The 21,916-nt window shown below is 45.5% G+C and overlaps 2 protein-coding genes across 8 annotated transcripts in view; one reads left to right on the top strand and one right to left on the bottom strand.

Moving 5' to 3' along the window:
• The window catches only part of Atxn1 (ataxin 1), a 384,415-nt gene extending 363,686 nt beyond the window's left edge, over positions 1-20,729 (top strand). For 6 of the 7 annotated variants that reach the window (XM_026384578.2, XM_026384574.2, XM_077801586.1 and 3 more), the window contains 2 exons: positions 10,363-10,885; positions 12,133-20,729. In XM_026384578.2, coding sequence (XP_026240363.2) covers positions 10,363-10,885; positions 12,133-12,218 — 609 coding nt within the window. In that variant the 3' untranslated portion in view covers positions 12,219-20,729. Of the gene's footprint in view, positions 1-10,362 lie in introns of all 7 variants that reach the window. The other variant, XM_026384581.2, reaches the window with a different exon arrangement.
• Positions 20,697-21,916, bottom strand: part of Gmpr (guanosine monophosphate reductase) — a 38,203-nt gene continuing 36,983 nt past the window's right edge. The window contains exon 9 of the mRNA XM_026384646.2: positions 20,697-21,167. Coding sequence (XP_026240431.1) covers positions 20,987-21,167 — 181 coding nt within the window. The 3' untranslated portion in view covers positions 20,697-20,986. The remainder of the gene's footprint in view (positions 21,168-21,916) is intronic.

Below are 21,916 nucleotides of genomic sequence, written 5' to 3'. Positions count from 1 at the left end.
TGGCTATTAATTTATTTTTTTTTTGTACTGGGGATTGAACCCAGGGGTGCTTAACCCCTAAGCCATATCCCCGGGCCATTTTTGTATTTTATTTGGAGACAGCATCTCCCTGAGTTACTTAGGGCCTCTCCAAATTGCTGAGGCTGGCTTTGAACTCACGATCCTCCTGCCTCAGCCTCTTGAGCCTCTGGGATTACAGGCATATGCCACTACGCCCAGCTTGGCTATTACTTTTAAGGAACTGAATTCCTAATTGCTCCTGTGGCAAGATGTCTCTAGCATCATCTCTGGCTGATGCTCTAACAAGGCAGCAAAGGAGAACCATGTTTTCACATACCTGTCGCTGGTGCCTGTGACTTCACAGTACCTAGCACACTACTGCATGCACAGACGAGGCATCTTTGTGTTTACAGTCCCTCTGGCCTGATGCTATGTAAGAAGTAAAGGAGCTTCGGGTGTTCTTTGTCACTGTGTGTACCCAGTGAGCCTCCATCAGCTGGGGGACAGGTGACACATGCCACCACAGGTGGGACAGAGTTGCTCCACCTGCCATCCCTTGGTTATGCTTGAGAGCCCCATGGGACAACAGATTGCTTCCCTTGGACCTCACTCCCAAATATAACCTGCTCGGTATTCTCCAAACGTGAGGACCTGTCTGTGGCGAGTCCTAGGCGGGACTCCCAGGCTGTGGCGTCCGTGAGGGCACTACAACATGTTCTTGGGTAGGAAGCAAGTTAGCTGCTGAGAAAATCTGCAGGACTGTCTCCACTGGGACTCACTGCAACATGAGTTTCCCTTTCCTGCTTCAACTCAGGGGCTGTTGGCCCTGAATAGAGAGTTTTGCTTGTGAGAAGTAAATATAAGACCTTGTACTCTGAACAGAGTTCATGGAAGGAGAGACAATCTCTGGAAGCCTAGTAAGATGGCTGAACTTTGCCAGCAAATACCTTAAGGTACTTTTCCCTGCCTGAATCCTCTTAGTGCCTTCCATGCATGACCAAGGAGACCTGGAATTCCCGTTTCTGCCAGGCCTGCTGAAGGACTACCTGCCATCCTGTGTGAGCATACGGGATGTGCTTTCCTGAGCATGATTTGGACGTCAGGGATGGATCCACAAGAGCACCGCGCAGATATAAGGGGCTTGCCAGTTCCACTTTTGCAGAGATTGTTAGCCATGTGCCCACTGGGAGAGCCCTAGCCCAGGACAGCCCCAGCCAGCAAACAGAGTTCCATCTTACGAACACCCTGCCCGCTCTGTCTCATGCTCCCTGGGTTCCGCTCTTCTGAAGAGTACCCGGGATTCGCTCCATGGACTTGTAGTAAAATTGATTTGTAAAGCACTCTGGGCTGACACTTCTCTTTGGCCGATGATTTCCTAAACACCGAGCTCCATGTGTCATTAGAGCTGTCTCTCACTTCCTGGATCCTGCCGAGGTGACTGCTTCCCTTGCCTCCTTGGTGGCTGCTTAATATTCAGTGCCATTTTCTTGCCCTGCCTGTCCTGGTGTGGGCGTGTGTGCCCGCTCCTGCAGCGTGTTATAATGATGTGCTTACCCCACGTCTACCGGTGGCTTTGCTTTCATTCCACTATTTTTTAGTTTGACTGCTGGGGCTCTGAGTCATGGTGGCAGCGTTATGCATTGAATGGATTAACTGCAGCCTAAAAATAGCAAGGCACTCATGCGAGCAGCAAATAAGCCCAGAGAGTCGTCTCTCAGCAGCCAAGGCAACCTCCTTGCCAACATTTACCATGCAGGGCTTGGCGGAAACAAATCCTAATACATCAAAAAATAGATATTTGGTCACTGCCCTGAATGCTGGGCCTCTGCCCCAATCTTAGTCATAAAAGGTCATAAAAGTCCTATCAGTTCTAATAATGAAAAGAGAATCAATCTCTCTCTCTCTCTCTCTCTCTCTCTCTCTCTCTCTCTCACACACACACACACACACACACACACACACACACACACACATACATTAGGCATATCAGTATGCACCTACAGTCCCAGCTACTCTGGAGGCTGAGGCAGGAGGATCCCTTGAGCCCAAGGGTTTGGGACCAGCCCGGGCAATCAATGTAGCAAGATTCCAACTCAGAAAAAGAAAAACGAAGAAGAAAAATGCTCTTCTTTAATCTTTGTGTAACATAAGTGCCCCCAGATGGGTGATCTTTTATGTATTATGGAGGCATGTGGCCACAGACAGTTATGGTTTATAGCTTTCTAAAAAAAATTAAGACTTTATTGTTTTAAGCTGCTTTAGGTGTATGAAACATTGCACAGAAAGTAGAGTTCCCCCGATGCAGTGTCTTCTATTATTAAAATCCTGCACGTCTGTTACGATTGATGAACCAGTATTGATACATGATCATTAACTAAATCCCACGGTTTCCACTAGGGTGTGTCTGTTGAGCATTCTGTGATTTTGTAGCCAGAGTTACAGTATTATTCAGAGTAGGGTCACCAACCTAAAAACCCTCGAAGCTTTAAGTGTTCTCCCCCTTTCCAACTCTGCCTCAAACCCCTGGCAGCCACCAAACTTTTTACCTTTTTCTGGAGTGTCAGAGGGCTGCAGCGTTTTTGGATGCAGTGTTTTGGGACTGGCTTCTTGCACTTAGCAATATGCATTTCTGGTTCTTTGTCTTTTTGTGGCTTAGGCAGTGTGCATCTGTTTTTGGCTGAGTATTTTGTCGCCATTCTTTAAGGCACACAGTTTAAGACCCTAAGAGACGAGTGTTTGCAGGGAGAAATGTGCAATCCATGCAGAGCCTCATGCCACCATGCCAGAGCTGTTGTGGTTGCTGGGTAGATATTTTGTCCTTCCTGGCCAGCCCTGAACTGAGCCTCTTAATGGGATCTTCCCACTGGAAAGTTCTGCAAGCCAGGCAACAGTGTGAGAAGACCCCAGCTTGAAGTTGGGAACTTGTGTTTGGAGGCGTCTCTGTGCTGGGGGCGGGGGGACGGGTTTCCTGAGCAACCCTGCAATGCTCCATTGAAGGCTGAGTCAGGCTCGGCGTTAACATGATGGAAAGTTTTAAATAGAATACTCACAGATATTCTTACACTGAACTGAAGAGTTTTGACTATTTTATTAATGATTTTTAAACATTGAAGTAAATGGTCTCTTGCTTTCCCCTCTAGTCATCGCTAAGAGGTTTTTCTGTTTCCCTCACGTTGAGAACAGAGTCGTGCAAACTGTTCAAGAAAAAAGCACATTGGCTTCTCTCTACAGGTAACACAGGATCCAGAATCTCACTTGTAGACAAAGTTAAGGATTTCCAATCTAGTAATTTCACAAAAAAAGCAAAACATATTCATTAAAAACCCAGCTTCTGAGAGATTGCATTGTTCCCAGCTCCAGGCAGAGTTTGTATGTTTGGGATGGTGTCATGCAAAAAAAAAAAAAATGTTTTTTAAAGCAGATGCCCTTCTCGGTTGTGAAAACAGGGATTCTTGCGAAGGAAGAGGAGACTCATCTAAACAACAGACGTCTTGTTTTCCTTTATCCTGTTTTTGGTGAAATGTACATATGTGTATATAGACAGAGCCCCAATCTAAGTAAAATATACACCCAAACAGCGTAAATATGTGCAGACGCATAGAGTGCTTAGGTGCCGTAATTGACTAAGTAGTTAAGGGAATTATATTGAGCTTTCACATAGAAGAACTAAAAACAATCTTAAAAGCCGGTCATTAGCCAGGGTAGGACGATGTCGAATACATCATTGTCAGCCCAGAAGTGAGGCTGTGTTGCCTCTCTGCCTAGAGGTGGTCGTTTTAGTGGAGCAGACGAGGGGAGGAGGGAGGCAGGTGTCTCATCAGAGCGGTGATGAGGGGTCCCAACAGGGCCAGGAGGGTGGGAAAGGGCGGAGCTGGATGGCAGGAGATCTGCCCCTAAAAATGAGAGGTGGTAGCCACAAGGTGTCCAGAGACGAAAGGCAGGGGAGTTTCAAGCTGACAAAGGACAAAGGCTCTACCTGCTCACGTTTGATCTTGCAGATTACTTTAAGTGTTTGGATGTGTTTATGGAATGGAAAGATGGTCTGTGGTGACTGCCAGGGGTCCCCTAATTGGCTCTGGTTGTTCATGGTCCTGCGCCCATTGATTTATTTTCCTTGGCGTTTAATCAGAGGCCATCCTGGAAAATGTTTGGCACCCTGATGAGAACATAAAATGAACTAATGATGATCAGCTGAAGGAGCTGGAGTGGACAGGAAGTAACCAGAGTTTGATTTTGTGAAATCATGAGCGCAGCAGCGTCTGGTGGAGAAACACTAAGCCAGACAGCTATGGCTCAACCCAGGATGAGCCAGTCCTTCCCATTCCTCTGGAGGGCACTAGCTCTTTCCTTGGAGAGGGCCTTAAGGCTGGGGTGTTGGCTGGTTTTTTTAAAAGGGGAAGAAAAAAATGGGGGCGGGGGGGGGGGGGGGGGCAGAGCCTCTTGGTTGACTCAACATTGCCCTCTGCTGGCCAGTTGTGCCATTGCAGTGATTTTCTATCTGGAAGGCAAACTGGAATGGTATCCTGATTCTGGGGATAGAACAGTGGGTCTAGGGGAGGAGAGAAACAGACACGTGAGTAGGTACAAACACAAGGCATCAAAAGTTCTATTGAAAAAATAAAGTATTATGAAAAAATATAAGGAAACTAAGGTTGGAAGGAAAGTTGTTCCATGATGTGGGCAGCCAGGGAAGGAGCTCTATCTGGGAAGAAGGGGGGAGGGGGGCAATGACTTAGGGGGCAGAAAGGTTCCCTGGAAGAGGGCACGGACTTGAAGGGCATGTTTCTTGGCAGTTGAAGGACCAGCAAGGAGAGACCAGTTTCCTACAATATGTGAGGACTGGCTTGTTCTGGAAATTTTTTTTTACCAAGTAATATGCAGGCCTGAGCAGGAGAGTGGTGGTAGGTAGTGACAAATGGTGTATTAGGAAGAGAAACCGATAGGATGGGCCAATGATTTGGATGCATGTGGTATGACAGAGCAGAAGATACTGAACAGTTTGAAAAATTAGTGGAGATGGGGAAGAACCCTCCAGAGCATGTTGGGAGGTCTGCTGCCTCAGTTCAAGTTAGAACTGCTGGGTAGACATCCAAGTGGACCTCATGAGGTGACAGCCAATACCCAAGTAAACCCTTGTGAAGTTGCTGGGTATTTTGCGGTCCTGGGGATTGAACCCAGAGCCTCACACATGCAAGGCGAATGCTCTGGCACTGAGCTACATCCCCAGCCTTATGAAGTGACTTGTTTTGCATGTATAGATCTGTCTCCTCATGGAAGGTAAGAAATTGTGTCCTAAATAGTAGTGGGATTTCTTCATTAACTGTTAATGATCCGCACCTCACCAGATACCCTGGCATTGAAAGCAGACTGCCAATTAAGCTTTAAGAATCTTATGTCTAGCCAGGCACAGTGGCGCACACCTGTAATCCCAGCGGCTCCGGAGGCTGAGGCAATTTAGCAAGGTGCCAAGCAACTCGGTGAGACCCCATCTCTAAATAAAATACAAAATAGGGCTGAGGGTGTACCTCAGTGGTTGAGTGCTCCTGAGTTTAATCCCCAGTACCAAAAAAAAAAATACTTATGTCTATATGACAAACTAATTACAAAATAAGATTTGTTGTAAGTACTTATTTGAGATAGGTACCACCAGATTTTTTTAAAACTTTCACCAACGATGGGGGGAATACTTTTTACAATTCACAAAGATTCAGACAAAAAAGTCACATTATTTAGATAGTTCAGACTAGCTAGGAGAAAAACAGTGTTTTCCTGAGCCATCCAATCAAACTGCCTACAATGATCAGTCATTGGAATAATCCTGCTCTTAACTTGGATTGCACACACCCCACTGAACTTATCTGCCGATAACCTCTGACATCTTTCCCAGGATAACACAGGAGGCAAAGCCAGAATTTAAGCAGAAGGGACCAGAGACAAGCTCAACGTGATAAAGGTTAAAATAAATTCCATTAATATTGACTCCTTTTAGAATTCATTTCAAATATTGCTCCCTCCCCCTGCCTATTATGTTTCCTTCATGAATTTTTTTTCAGTAGACCGTTCTAGTTGTGGACCACACGGCAGAGTTTAATTTTAAGGCCTGTCTTTGGAGTTTTGATGAGGGAATAAGAAAGACTTCTAAAATGCCCCAAAACATTATAATATCTTTCATGGTAAACATACACATCGATATCATAGCTTTTAAGCCAGTCAATTATGGAGACTGTTGTAAAGGCCCTGGAAACATTTCCTCTAAGTCTACAGATATTTTGGTAACAAGTGAAACATATAGATCTACCTGTGTGTCTACTGTAGATGTTATTGTTAGAAAATGAGCACTGGCTGCTCCAAGAAGCATACATGAGCCGGTGTACACACCAAGGACCTGCCCATCCGTAGGTGTCGGGTTGTCTGCCAGCAAAGAGGCAGTATGTCCAAGAACCAGGAAGCAATAGTGAGTGGTGCAGGGCCAAAAAGAGGCATCCATGTTTGGAAATAGGACCTCTGGCATAAAAATATCACATTGCCTTCAACTGACCTTAGGTAGAAGTGAGCAGACGGTAAGTCTGGTAGATTCTTAGGAGTCATTGACACCTGAGAACTTTGTTTTGGAAATGCAGCTAAATAATCCCCATTTGAAATAGGGTTTTGTTCCTTCTACACATCTTATGTTATTAGTGGCTCTAAGAAGTTAGGGAGAAGATATTTGGAATCCCCTCCAGCATGATCTTCCCACTTTGAACTCAGTGGAAAGTTTTGACACTGTAACCAGTAACTGTGTTTCACATGTACATATGCAAATACAGGATGAGTATCTGTAATGTGATAATTGAAATTTGGGGACCACCAGACATTTTGGTTAAGAGCTAATCAACCAGTTTGTGTACATGTGCAATATGAATGTGGTTTTGAAACTGAACATCAGCCTTGTCAGACACACACATAGGATGACTTGAATTGTAGCTATTGAGACACCATATCACAATTTTAGGTACCATGAAATAAGCCTGTGAGCTCACACCATTGAATCCTACTTATTTCAAGTCAGATTCACTGCTGTTGGGGGTAATGAGAATGTTAAGTCATCCCTTTGGTATTCTGAAATGTCTTTGTTTGCAGGGTATAGAAGTCAGGAGGCATAGGAAAAAGGAGGTTTGTTTGGGGGCCAAAGGACTGGAATTAAATCCCATCCCATCAGCTAATAGCTATGACATTAGGCAAATTATTTAATGTCTCTGAAACTATTAATAAAATTGGAATAACAATACCTATCTCATTAACAAATTATGAGCAGTAAGCAAAATACTTTTTAAAACAAGTTTGTCCCCTGAGTGTTTGGCAAAGAGTAGGCATTAGAAAGAATTTAACTATCTTTACAAGATTAAAAGGGCCCAGAATAATGCATTTCCCTCAAATAACATGCACATGTGTATGGGCTCCTGTTAATAGTAGAAGGACTTCCATGGAAATCCACCACAGTTGTCTCTTCTAGAAACACAGCTGTAGACCTAATAGCCTGTCATTCAAAGAGTTTATCTGGGAGGATGTAACTCAGTGATAGAGCTTGTGCTTAGCATGCACAAGGTCCAGGGGTCCATCCTAGAGCCATACACACACTTAAAAAAACCCACACACACACAAATAGTGTATGTATCTATAACTACCTTTGATTGAGTTATCAAGGAAGATTAAGAAGATTAAGTTCTACTTTTCTAAAGCCACAGTCCACATACATTATATGGAAATTGACTACTTTTAAGAGAGTTTTTTAAACTTCAATTATTTGTTTCTGTTTGTATGCATGTATACAAAATTCAATAGAAAGTTTGTATTCATTTTGATTTACCCACACACCTACCATTTACTTTGTTCTTCATTCTTCCCCAAATCTACAAACTTTTATCCAGATTCAGGGTTTTTTCCTACCTAAAGAATACTCTTTAGTATTTTCTGTAGTATAGACTCATCGGCAGTGAATTATTTTAGTTTGCCAAAAAAAAGTGTATTTATATTGCTTCGATTTTTGAAGGATTTGTTCTCTCCTTGTAGAATTTCTAATTGGCGATTTTTCTTTAGTACTTTAAAGGTATTTTGTAGTCTTCTGGATAACATTATTTTTGTTGAGACATAAACTGAGTTTAATTGTTGCTTATTTGGAGGTAACCTTTATTTTGTTCTGGAGACTTTGGAGATGATGTGTCTTTAGTTTAAGGACAGCCTACCTAGGTGAGGATTTCTTTTTATTTTTCTTTCTTTGCGGTCAATCCTTCTTGAATTCATGACCTATTGTTTCTCATTTGCTTCTGGAAATTCTTAATCATCATCTCGGGTATTATATCTGTCCCATTCTTTCTCTCCCCTACTCCTAGGATTCAAGTTATTATTAGACCTTCTTGAATCTCTCTTTTCTGTATTAACCATCTTTTTGTATCTGCATTTTATTCTAGGTGGTTTTTTAAATTTATTTTTTAGTTGGACACAAGGCCTTTATTTTATTTATTTATTTATTTATTTATGTGGTGCTGAGGATCAAACCCAAGGCCTTGCATGTGCTAGGTGAGCACTCTACCCCTCTGAGCCACAACCCCAGCTGTTTTATTCTCTATGGTTTCTTCTAAAGCTCTTACTAGAATCCAGTTCACTAATCTTCTCTTCAGCTGTGTCTATTTCATTTTAAAATGCATTGCATTCTTAACGGGAGGGGGTGTTGTTTGAATTTGAGAATTTCCATGGATCTTATAAAAATAGATTCTAATTCTCCACCGTCATCCTCAAGCTCACGTTTAATCTTAAATATTGTAAGCATAGTCATTTTTAAAGTCTATATCTGATGACTCTATTTCAGAAGCTCCTGTGAGTCTGATTTTTTTATTGTCTGCTCTCCTTATTGGTTTTCATATTATCTGATCTTGCTTCCCCCCCATCCCCAACTTTTTACAAAATTTGTCAAATCACTTGCAGAAATAATCTAAGACCTTAATCTAATTTTAGGGACTGAAATGATTCAGATCTGAGCTTTAGGACTTGAAAGGCCTGTCTGCTTCTTGGTCATCGTTCCTTCTAAGGTGTGATGCTCTGTGGCCACCACCCAGTAGTGGGTTTACCAAGAGCCCTCTCCCTTGAGGTACCCTAAAGTCCTTTCCCTGCCACGCTCGCTTTTGAGATTATCAGAAGCCCACTTGGTTTCACAACTGCTCTGCCTTGCACTGTATAAAACAGGCCCCCAAACAGGGTTCTGAGTTGTCAGAATTTCTTGATCTGACTCAGTAAGTAATTCTTTACTCTCATTTTCTGTCCAGTGCCATATTTAAAAAAAAAAAAAATGTTTTTTTTTTTTTTTTGGTGGTGGTTTTTTTTTGTGTGTGTGTGCAATTTTTTTTTTTCAAATTTGTCTTTAACAGGAAGGTTGATTCAAACCATCTAGTCTTCTCCATCTATAAGGACCATTGAAAATTTGCTTTTTAAACTACTTAATTTTATCTTCTTTTGAAAATAAAGTTGAAGACATAAAATGCCCAGGAGAATTAAATTGTTAAAAATCTGAAGTGCATCTCATTCTAACGCAGTGACAACAGTGAGACTGTGGCCGGTTCACTGTCCCCTTCTGTCCTTTGTACACAGAGCCCTACTCCGGGGTCTCTCTTCTTCACTGCCATGTCTCTACCCTCACTGTTTTGTAAGCCTCAGCCCAGCATCTTCTCATCCAGTGAAACTTCCTCAGGCGCCACTTCTCCTAGACGGGTGTGTGTCTTCCTCCTTTCAGTGACTCCACACAGCTCTGTCACCCCACCACGTTGATTGGCAGTTATTGATCATGTGTTTCCTGGGCCCACTTGGTTGCGATCTCCTTTGGGACTGGAACTCTCTTCCTGTGGTCTCCTCTGCATGGTGGCTGACACAATGGCACAGAGAAGGGGCAGCTGTGGATGGGATACTGGGATTCTGATATTTGCTTTTCAAACCAACACAGACTGGTCTGGTCTAGGTGCCTAGGGCATGAACTGAAGGATGGACTGTGCCCTTGGGTGTCCTTCCAAACCCTAACCAACCTTGGGATCCTGGGAAACCCTTCCCTAGTCATTCAAGCCCTTGCTGACAATTTCTAGAGCACATACTCATTTACCCAGTAAATATTTGTTTTGTTCCAGCCACATGCAAAGTCCCCTTCAAGGGGCTGGGGTACAGTGATAAACACGGTGCCTTCTTCACGGAGCTTGCAGTCGCTCGGATCTGTATTAAACTAAGTCTTTTTTTTTTTTTTTTCTCCATTCAGCCTGTGTGTGCACCTGTGTTAACCAAAACGGCAAATCGTTCTCATGATCCCTTCCTCTCCCCTCTCTCTATCTCTCCCTGTCTCTGCAGGTCAGCGTTGAGGTATTGGTAGAGTACCCTTTTTTTGTGTTTGGACAGGGCTGGTCATCCTGCTGCCCAGAGAGAACCAGCCAGCTCTTTGATTTGCCGTGTTCCAAACTCTCTGTTGGGGATGTCTGCATCTCGCTGACCCTCAAGAACCTGAAGAACGGCTCTGTTAAAAAGGGCCAGCCCGTGGATCCTGCCAGCGTCCTGCTGAAGCACTCAAAGACGGACAGCCTGGCGGGCAGCAGACACAGGTATGCCGAGCAGGAGAATGGAATCCATCAGGGAAGTGCCCAGCTGCTCTCTGAGAATGGTGAACTGAAGTTTCCAGAAAAAATAGGATTGCCTGCAGCGCCCTTCCTCACCAAAATAGAACCCAGCAAGCCCACGGCCACGAGGAAGAGGAGGTGGTCAGCTCCGGAGACCCGCAAACTGGAGAAGCCCGAAGAGGAGCCACCTTTGACTCTTCCCAAGCCCTCTCTCATCCCTCAGGAGGTCAAGATCTGCATCGAGGGCCGGTCTAACCTGGGCAAGTAGAGGCCGACTGGGGAAGGAAATGTCTCTCCCTAACCCTCCGTATCCAGATTACTGTACTGTAGGCTAAGAACACAGTATTTACATGTTATCCTCTTACTTTAGGTTTCTGTTCTAACCTTGTCATTAGAGTTACAGCAGGTGTGTCACGGGAGACTGGTGCATTTGCTTTGTCTGAGAGTGTCTGTCGGGGAGCAGGCGGGTGGAGGGGGGGGTCAGAGCAGTGACAATCCAGGCTCCAGGCATCCTGGGTGGAAACGAATGTGGCTTCACCAGCGTCCACCTTCTCCAGCGGCACCGAGGCATCCAATGGGCATGGATTCCCTCTCGTTTCAAGAGAGAGTTCCACGGGAAGGGACCTGCCAGGGTGCAGGGTGCGTGCCTATGGGGGTGCACGGGTGCAGCGGTGGAGAGTGGGCGTCTCTTTTTCTCTGCCTCTCGCTGTCAGCATGGGAATGGGGGTCCCCAGCAGTGTCCTCCTGGGGTTCCCTGTGTGCAAAATCCTCATCAGGAACCCAGCTTCAGGGTATCTTAGGGAGACATCAGATGGCAGATAGAAAGCTGACAGTTTCAAAGAACATTTTTCTCTCCAACCTATTTTACAATAAAAGCAACTTTTAATCCTATAGATATATATTTCCCCCTATGGGGCCTGACTGCACTGATATATATAAAAAATATATATATTTTGTTTTTAAAAGAGCAACTGCCACACGTGGGATTTCCTTTCTGCTTTACAAGTGCAGTGATGTCACCAGGGTGTCACCGTGGGCAGGGAAGCCCCTGCTCAGGTCGCTCCATCGGGGTGGGTGGGAGCTGGTTTCTGAGCAGTGTTAGGACAACCAATCAGGTTATTGCATTGACTCAGCTCCCAAGAGGTGGCTGCAAACTGCCATCCAGCGAGAGCAATGAGGCTCTCCCAGTTGAGTTTGCAAAATCTTTTGTCTTTTAACTCTAGTACTGTTTATAGTTCATCACTATGGACAACCCGGGTGCCACTTTTTTCAGATTCCAGTGGGATACGAGGAATGAGATTTGGAAGATGAGCAAATATTACTATCTCTAAGCACTTAAAATGCTGTTCACACTTTACTACCAAGCATCTTGGTCTGTCATTTAATGAGTACTGTATCTCACTTAAAACTCTTTGGGAAGAGGGAAAAAAAAAGGAAAAAACTTAGTTGCTTTCTTTCTTTTCTTTTTTTTTCCCCCCAACACTGTAACTGCATTTCAACTCTGCAGAGTTGCTCACGAGCAAGATACTGAAAGTTTCAATGTGGTTTAAAGGGATGAATGTGAATTATGAACTAGTATGTGACCATAAATGACCACCAAGTACTACCTGACAGGAGACACTTGCCACTTTGATGTTGGAGAAGGAATTCAAGGCATATGCAGAGTTGGCAGAGAAACTGAGAGAGAAGGGATGGAGAAAAGAATACTCATTCTTGTCCAGTGTTTTTAAGATGAACTTTTAAAGAACCTTGCAATTTGCACATCTTGAGTTTATAATTTGTGTGATATTCCTGCAGTTTTTATCCAATAACATTGTGGGAAAGGTTTGGGGGACGGAACGAGCATAAATAAATGTAGCAGAATTACTTTCTAACCTGCCTAAATGCTAGGCCATTTTATAAGGTTATGTTCCTTTCAAAAATTCATTTTGGTCTTTCTACCACATCTGTCATGAAAAGCCAGGTCTTAGCAGGACAACTCTGAGAATTTTCTTCAGATTCATTGAGAGAGTTTTCCATAAAGACATTTATATATGTGAGCAAGTTTTTTTTTTAAATTACTTTATTATTGTTATTAATGTTATTTTCAGAATGACTTTTTTTTTCTATTTGAAATCAAATCAAGATTTAATGTTTGGTACAAACCCAGAAAGGGTATTTCATAAAGTTTAAACCTTTCATTCCCAGAGATCTGAATCATCATTTGTGGGTTTCAAGTGCATCCTAACGTGCTTTACAAAACAACAACAACAACAACAACAAATGTTTTATAAGTAGGGAGAAGTTTTTAAATATTCTTACTTGGATGGCTGCAGCTAAACAAATATACTTATTAGATTTTTCTTTTTCCAGTGAAAGTAGTACTTCTTCCATTTCACAAATTTAAAAAAAAAAAAATCCTAACTTCAACCCACAGGTTAGCTGTCTAGTATTCATTTACATTTAGCTCTCAGCAGGACTAATGATTTTTATAAACCAGTTTCTGGGGTGTACCAAAAACATTTAAATAGGTTTAGAAATAGCTAAACTCCTTCCTTGACTTGTCTTGAAACTTCATTACCCTCTCGGCATGCTGCAGTCCTCCTGCTTAGTTAGTGCTGTTTTTCTTAAACGTTTCTGTTCAGAGAACTTGCTTAATCTTCCATATATTCTGCTCAGGGCACTTGCAATTATTAGGTTTGGGTTTTCTTTTCTTTCTTTTTTTTTTTTTTTTTTAACCTTGAATAGTGAGAGGAACATGGGGCTACCCCACGGACTTTGTTCTCATTCATACCACTATTTACAACAGCTCACCTGGGCTCAGAAAAACACACCCCACCTTCCGGGCCTGCTTGGCGAATGGAACTGACCGCATCCACTCAACCAACACTAAAACGGGAAAAAAAAAACACACATTTGGTCCGAAGCAATAGGAGCACCATCGCGATTCCGTGGTCCTCCCCTGGGTTCCCATCGCATCCTCTTGCTCTCTCAGCATGTGCAATACTTTCTGTGCCAACAGAGTCTGACCTGTGTGCTTTCTAGTTAAAGCGCATTTCCTTTTGGCTTTTTTTTTTCCCCTGTGTGGTTGGTGGATCTTCCCCATTCTGGCCAGAGAAGGGCTGGAGGGAAGGAACCAGAACGGGGAGCCCTCCCGCCTTTCCCCTGCTGTGGATGCTGAGTGCTTGGGCTGGCGGGGGAGCCTGCAGGAGGCAGGTGTCTGTCACCATGTCACACAGAGAGCCAGCCCAGGAGATCTGGGGGAAGAGCTTCCGTCCCCCCATCACCCCGTGAAATAGTGAATGGAATGGAGGAAGGAGGCAGATCACGTCCAAGACGCACCCTGGAGCCACGCAGGCTGGAGTCACCCATTTTCCATGGCCATTTCTCCTGGGGGGTCTGTGTCCTTGAGACCTGGAGCCCTGGCTCTGAGCATGGGCAGCAAGCGTGGTGGCCCTTGGTGCACCGTGCATGCCATCCGAGCGTGCCAGCCAGTGGCTGTGGAGGGGACCACCTGCCAACCTGGTCACTGCTCTCTTGTGGCAGCTCTCCTCTCCAAGTAGGAAGAACACGCAGAAGACGGGAGCCTCCTCTGGTTTGCAGACAGGCGAGTCCGGAGCAGCCTGTCGCCACTTCTGTGTAGCAAACCTAACAATGACAGGGGTAGAAACTCTTCGGTGCCGGTCAGTGTACGAGGATCAGCCACGTGCCTCTGTACTGTCCTCTTGGCAATATTTACCAACAGCCGTCTTTCTTTCCTCTTTCTTTCCCGTTTTCCATTTTTTTAAAACTTAGATAACAGCAGGCCTTTTACGTTTACAACTGAACACAATCACCAAGAAATTAGTCAGGGCGAAAAGAAAAAAAAAATAATAATACTATTAATAAGAAACCAACAAACAAGAACCTCTCTTTATAGGGAATTTCTCAATATATAAAAATGACTGTTCCTTTAGAATGTTGAACTTGGGAATCATTTCAGTTTGTCTGGGCCACATGGCGGGCAGAGGGGGAGGGAGGGGTACAGAGACGGCCACCACTTACCTCAAACCTTTAAAAAAAACAGTAGAAATACAAACTGCATTTCATTGGGACTTTGGGAATGGTTTTTGACGTCGGTTTTTGTTCTCCCCGGTTCACCTGGTCTGGTCTGGGATGATATGATTTATTTCCCCCCCCCCCCCCGTGGCAGTGATGGTGGCTGATCCCATTCAGTGAACTGTGACCCTGTGTGTTTTCTGTTCGGTGAGTGTGTCGGGTCCCCCCCTCCCTCTCCCCTAAAGGAACTCTGCGGAACTTTCACACCTCTTACTCAGGGACGGGGCTGGTGTGTGTGGAACACTGAGGTCCAGCAGCGGCACTTTGCTGCTCTGGAGTAGGGCTGTGCAACTTCCAGGAACGTTTGGGTTTCCTGCATCGTGTGATCACTCCTTAGATCCTGCATAGACTGCAATAGAATGCTGCATGTTCAAGACGAACAGTAGCTCCTGGTATTCATAAAAATCCACTCTTTGCACATAGTTTGAAACCTTACTGAAATAAGTTGCCAAAATTTATTTTTTGTTGTCGTAGCTTTGGATTCACTTTTGGTTTTTTTTTTTTTTTTTAAGGAAACAATTGACAATACCCTTTTAACATCTGTGACTACTAAGGAAACCTATTTCTTTCATAGAGAAAAAAAAAATCTGAGATGCTTTTGAAGACACTAATGCTATGCTATTTCAGACATGGGTGAGGAAGCAGAGCTCTGGGGACAGAAAACCGGGCTTCTTGAGCCGCGCTGGTTGTCATGGATACTGTTTCCTGAATCACGAGCCGCTCAACGAACTGGCCCGGTCTCTCCTGAAACCCTTGGCACTTCCGATTTCCTAGTCACCCTCGATAAATCCAGGTGAAAACAGGGCCGGAGGTCTCCCTGGCCCAATCCGGTTTCTGCAGTGAATGAAAGAGAATTACACTTTTTGGTTGTTTTTAAAGTGGAGTGGAGGCCGTTGCTTCTACATTTTGTGTTTTTAACCCAGAATTTCTGAAATAGAGAATTTAAGAACACATCAAGTAATAAAAATACAGAGAACATACTTTTTATAAAGCACATGCGTATGGTGTATTGTGATGGGTTGGTTTCCTCTCTTTTCCACGGACAGTGTTGTGTTTCTGTTCATAAGGAAACTCCAAACAACTTGCACACCTCTACTCCGGAGCTGAGATTTCTTTTACATAAATGACCTCGCTTCAAATATGTTACCTTACTGATAGGATCTTTTCTTGTAGCACTATACCTTGTGGGAATTTTTTTTTTCCTTTAATGTACACCTAATTTGAGAAGCTGAAGAAAAATAAAAAATTTAAGCACTCACTTTGAGGAGTACAGGTAATGTTTTTAAATAAAATTGCACAAAAGAAAAATGAATGTCGAGATGATTCATTCAGTGTTTGAAAGATGTGATCTGTTGAAACAGTGAGTTTCATACTTGTTTGTAAAAACGGAGAAGAAAAATCGGAGAAAGGTTTGAAAGTTACATGTTTGGACTTTTTTTTTTTGTATATAGAAATTTGTCATGTCTAAATGATCAGATTTGTATGGTTGTGGCCTGAAAGAATTACTACGTCATAGGCTCTTAAACGACACCTATGCTTCCTGTGATGTGTTTGTTACATAGCCCTCGGCCGAGGGGGAGAGACGCTGCGTACCGCTGTTTGAGAATACTGTTCATTCCTGGCTGAAAGTACTTCTCAGAGCTCCCTTTTTAGTCTAAACTCTTCTAAGCCACTTGCAACTACTTTTTCTTCAGAGATGATGTTTTTGACATGTTCAGCACTTCCTGTTCCTATAAACCCAAAGAATATATTCCTGAACATGAAGTGTTTCTAAAAGGGATCCTAGCTACCAATAAAACAGGACTCATTCTGAGGACAAAATTTATATATATATATATATAAAATTTTTAAAAAAAGGTTAGCCTTCTTGCCCCTTACACACACACACACACACACACACACACACACACACACATTTAAATGGAGGGTAAAATATGAATTTTAATGTATATGCCTCATTTTACTTTTAGTTTCATTTTGATTTTTCTTTAATAGAGGCCAAAAACGAATGTAGAGGGATTTCTCAGAAGTCATATTTCTGTCCCCAAATCAAGCTAGACAGCTGTGGGGATATTAAATGTACCCAGCTGTAGTTCTTAAATTCAGAATCCCAGCCCGTCCCTGATAATTCAGTGCAACTGTCTGCACAGCTGACATTCACATGTACAGGGTGGGAGGGACCCACAGCTTCCCTTTCTCATGTCCCCACGGCTTGCATTACAAACGGTTCAGCTGTATTAAAAATCAAGTGCATTTGGCCAATAGGTGGTATCTCTACGATAACAGTCTCTAAGGACTCCCATAACTTTTCTGATCTGAAAGGACTCCAGTCTTCCACTGCAGATAAATTGGAGACTTCACCAACCCACGTTTTCTTTCCCTTTAGTTTGTCTGTGTGCTGTTTGGATGGTCGGTGACCTGTCTCCTTAACCGTGGCCAATCTGAAGGCCTGCGTGGGAAGAGTTGTTTACAGTAATTCTTAGCAAGATGACAAACATAGTGTCCTCCAGAACACCAGGTCCAGGTGACACTGGCTTAGAGCTGTTGTCTTTAAAGATCACTGAGAGGGTGGGTGCATAGGTTTTTCTCTGGTTCTCACACAAACCCCCTACTCTCTAAGTTATTCTCTGGCTCAGGAGTGGGGTGAATTATTGAGTCAGTGAATCCTAAACTTGATACCTGTGCATCCAGGTGTGTGAATATTGCTCTTGTGGCCAGGATTCTTCCTCCCACTCTGCACTGCTCAACTGTAAACCCAATTAGTGTCAACAGAAAGGTTTCCATGGAGTCCTGTGTTTGCGGTGGCCTTTGGATAAGACAGAGTCCTCATTTCTAGCCAGTGGGGTGCTGACCCCGGAGCCATCTCTGAGATTAGTACCATTGGATGTTTAAACATTGGATAAGTACCCACCAAACTTCCAATTGGATGCCTCCCACCGGCCAAGGGAAAATAGACACCAAAACTTGGGTCGAGGGCATGACCAGAAAGAGCCAGCCAGTATGGAGAAGAACTAGGGAAGGAATGATGTTTTGCACCTTACTGAAAAGAAAATTTTAAGTGCATACATAGTTAAGAGCTTTTATTGTGACAGGAGAACTTTTTCCATATGCGTGCATACTCTCTGTAATTCCAGTGTAAAATATTGTACTTGCACTAGCTTTTTTAAAACAAATATTAAAAAAAATGGAAGAATTCATATTCTATTTTCTAATCGTGGTGTGTCTATTTGTAGGATACACTCGAGTCTGTTTATTGAATTTTATGGTCCCTTTCTTTGATGGTGCTTGCAGGTTTTCTAGGTAGAAATTATTTCATTATTATAATAAAACAATGTTTGATTCAAAATTTGAACAAAATTGTTTTAAATAAAATTGTCTGTATACCAGTACAAGTTTATTGTTTCAGTATACTCGTACTAATAAAATAACAGTGCCAATTGCAACTGAGTCTTTGTCTTCTGTGGGTAGTTCTTCCTTCTGCCACTAAGTGTCCCATGACTTCCCCCCGGGGGAGTTGGGGTGGTGTTGCTGAGTAGCCTGAGACTTGGTTTCCCTACTCATTTGGGGGAAGGAGGCCCTTGAGATGAGGTTCTGAGATACGAGGTTGGCGTCTACTCATGATGTCCTGGTTGGTTCAGATCCTGCTTGTGTCTGAATCCTGTGGTTCACAGGTTTTGTTGGTAAACGTCTGGCAGCTTCCTGGGCTCGCATGGCATAATCAATGTGTTCTCTGCGGTTTTGCCGTAGCCCCGTTAGTGGTCTAAAGGTAGAAAGATCATCTGTGTTTCCTGCAGCTCCATAATGATTGTTGAGGAGCCCAGTGGGAAGGGGTCTCTGGGTACGAGGAGCTGCCCCGTGTCTGTCTCAAGTTTGCACGGGGTTGTCTGGGGAGGATGTGGCCTAAAGTCGTTTCTCAAGGACCTGAGACTTTCTGGGGGGGGGGGGGTCGGGTTGGAGAGGGGTCCCCACCCTACCTGTGGACACAGCTGTGACAGGTGTCCAGCCTTGTGGTTCCATGTTGCAGAAGAGAACTTGAGAGAAACCCAGGAGTCCTGGTGTGGTCCGGGAGGAATGGGACCCTCCTCCCTCTGTCACCTCTGCTGGGTTTGCTGGGGGCATCAGCTACCCTCTTGGGACTTGAGTCGAGGGCCTGACACTGTCATAGTGGGAAAGAACTGGCATGGAGCCAGCGGTGATGGGGGAGCCGGAGGCCAGGCCGGGCGGCCCTTCAGTGGGGCCGCTGTCTGGGCAGCTGTGCCGTGTGTCGTGGGTGGGCCTGCTGGAGCTGGCTGACCGCTACCTTGCCTGCTTCACTTTTCTTTGCTGCTCAGGGTCCTCACAGGTCTGGAGTCCGATGGCTGTGATATCCCCAGGGGTTCAAAGCACAACTTCCAGGGCTGCCGTGGGGCAGTCCCTGAAACCATCTGAATTGTGGTCCAGCCCAAGGTGAGTGCCAGGCTCACAGGCTGTGCCCTAGGTGGCCGCAGGGCTGCACACTATGCCTCCATCCACATCCCTAACTGATGCCTGGTCTCTGGGGCTCTCGGGTGGCGGGGCTCCTCCAGGGACAGAGATGAACTTGGCTAAGGGGGATGGGATGCCAGTTGTTTTTATGGTGCCTCTTTCAATCTGACCCTTTGCAATGACTGTCTTTACTTCCCAGAAGCTGGACTGCAAACCCCTGCCTTTGGTTGTGAGGATGGTCTTTCCACAAGATGGTAAAGCAGCGTGGATCGGGGCCATCCCACTCCAGGGAACCAGTGTACTCTGAGAGCCAAACTTGAGAAAGGAGACACTGGGTCACAAGAGCAGGAGTTTGGTGAGGGTCACAGTCCTAGAGGAAGTCCCTGTACTGTGGCAGGAACTTTTAGTGGATTTGTGATTTTCTTTTCTTCACTTCTCTCCCTTATCTTGCAAGAGTCTCATTAAAACAAAGTTCAGGACTTGAGTGTGAAACACTCCTCCCACAGAGACGGCCGGAGGCTGACACTTCACCCAGACAGGCAGGAAAGAGGGGTGGGGGCCATCAAGCCCCACCTTTTTCTCAACAGGAAACATCCTCTTGACCCTCAAACATTCTCCCAAACTGAGCCCCTCGTGTTTCTGCAGGTAAAAGCAGCTCCGTGGACTTCAGGGTGGGGAGAGGGGTCAGTTACTCTGGTATGGGAAACGTGCCTTTAAAAACAAACGGGGCCTGTATTCTCCCAATGTGACAGTGTGGCTGGCCTTGGACGCTTGATGGGCTCATCCTTATTCAGCAGCACAGAGTGTCCCCTCTCTACTCCAGGGACCTCCAGGGAGGTGGTTGCCTTTTCAAAGAAACTCTGCTCCTGCCTCATTAACACAGGAAGTGTCACATCCTGGAGTGTATAAACCTGCCGGTCCTCAGGAGGCCCTGGGCCCTTCTGTCCAGACAAGACCGCTGTCACCAGCCAGCCAAACCCTCTATGGCAGAACCACGTGGTCCTTCCTCCTTGGCTAGGGCTCAGTCTCACATTTTAGAGCAATGCTTTTGAGGACGCTACTGAGCCAGGCCAGTTGCTCTTCCAACAGGACTCCACCCGCTAATCTCTTTGAAGCTGGACCAGATGTTAAAAGTTATGTGCAGACTAATGTATAACCTCTTTGAGAAGGTCCAGCCTGACAAGTTGGGACTGAGAAGGGGAGGAAAAAGGATGGAGAAAAGGAAAAGGAAACCTGTTCAGGCCAGCTGCCTAGCAGCAGCTCCAACAGGTAGCCAGGGAGTATGAAGGAGGTGTCGAGACACTGCCAAGCCCGTGAGCCCCGGCAGGGGACCAGACCTCATGTTCTCCAGCAGCCAAGAACAGGAGAGAGGGGTACTGGTTACTCTGACTCCAGCTCTGCTCTGCCCACCCCTCTCAAGGTACCTGGTATGGGCATAGCCAAGCGTGCCACTCATTAGGCTGGGTAGGCAGCCCCCAAATCTCCAAGGACCCCCGTATGGCTCCTGCAAAGGCAAACCCCAGCACTCAATCAAGTCTCAACAGCATTGTATTAAAATGATTTTTTTTTTCCAAAAAAGGTGCAAGTTGTTGGATTGAACAATAAGGCTGTGCGCCCTGGGCAGCTGGGATCTGACTGCTGGCCCAGCGGTGCCCTGCTTCTGGGCCCCAAGGCACAAGGGAGAGCCCCAAAGCCTCCAGGCAGGAGGGGGAGGAAGGATGCAGCACACCACCATTCGGAGCAGCGAGAAGCCGGGAGAGGTGGGAGAAGCAGGTGGCACGGGGGCTTCCGCTCCAGCGGGATGTCACTCCATCTCTGCATTAACTGAACACTGTGTTGTGCTGTTGGGTCACCCGGATGAACGTCGCTCTCCTGCTGAGCTCTTTGAGTTTGGCGGCCCCCACGTAGGTGCAGGTCGACCTCAGTCCCCCAAGAATATCCAGAATAGTGTTTTCCACACCCCCTTTGTAAGGCACTTCCACCGTCTTGCCTTCAGAGGCTCTGGAAGAGAAAGGAGACATTTCCTTGTCCTGGAGAGCCCATGCAGAACTGTTCCCAGCTGCAGCACTTTCAGCAGCCCTCCCCTCCCCCTCCCCCATAACTGCCAAGCAGACCAGGACGGCACTGCCAGGGAGATGTAGCCCTCCCACCCCAAGGGCACCAGGAAGAAGTCTTGGTTGACATCACTTGACACTGCAGACTCCCACGGTTCCACTTGGCGATGTTAGTAGCCTGCACTCTGCCCCACAGAAACCAGCACCACCTCTCCATATGCACCAGCTTCCAAATGACCAAGTGCCCACATGCCCATGGGGGAAAGACCTGGTGGGTTACCTCTTGGAACAGCCTCCTGCACCAACCCAGGGCTCTGCTCTACCTAGCACCAACTCTACGGTTGGACAGCCAGGAAGAGGAGATGGAAACGGACGGACGAGGCAGGCCCTCCTAGGTCCCATGGGAAGCTCCACCCAGGCCAGAGCCCAGTCTGACAGCCCGTCTCCAGGGCACCCAGCACCAGCTCAGCTCCCTGTGCTCTTACAAGTCAGCACACCTCCTGCCAGGGCACGGCGGGTCCCAGCTAAGAACCAGCCTAGTGAGGTGGCTTCAGAGCTTCGGCCCCCATTGCTGACGTTTTCAAGTCTGGCAAGTGGCACCAACAGTGAGCACCACCTCACGGTCCCAGAACCCCTGTCCCTGCCTTCCTGAGGTGGCCACCTAACTCAGCTTGACTTCACAAGTCAGATTGGTGA

This window comes from Urocitellus parryii, chromosome 8, assembly GCF_045843805.1.
Source record: "Urocitellus parryii isolate mUroPar1 chromosome 8, mUroPar1.hap1, whole genome shotgun sequence".
Taxonomy (NCBI): Eukaryota; Metazoa; Chordata; class Mammalia; order Rodentia; family Sciuridae; genus Urocitellus; species Urocitellus parryii.
This window is presented reverse-complemented; position numbering and strand designations above follow the sequence as displayed.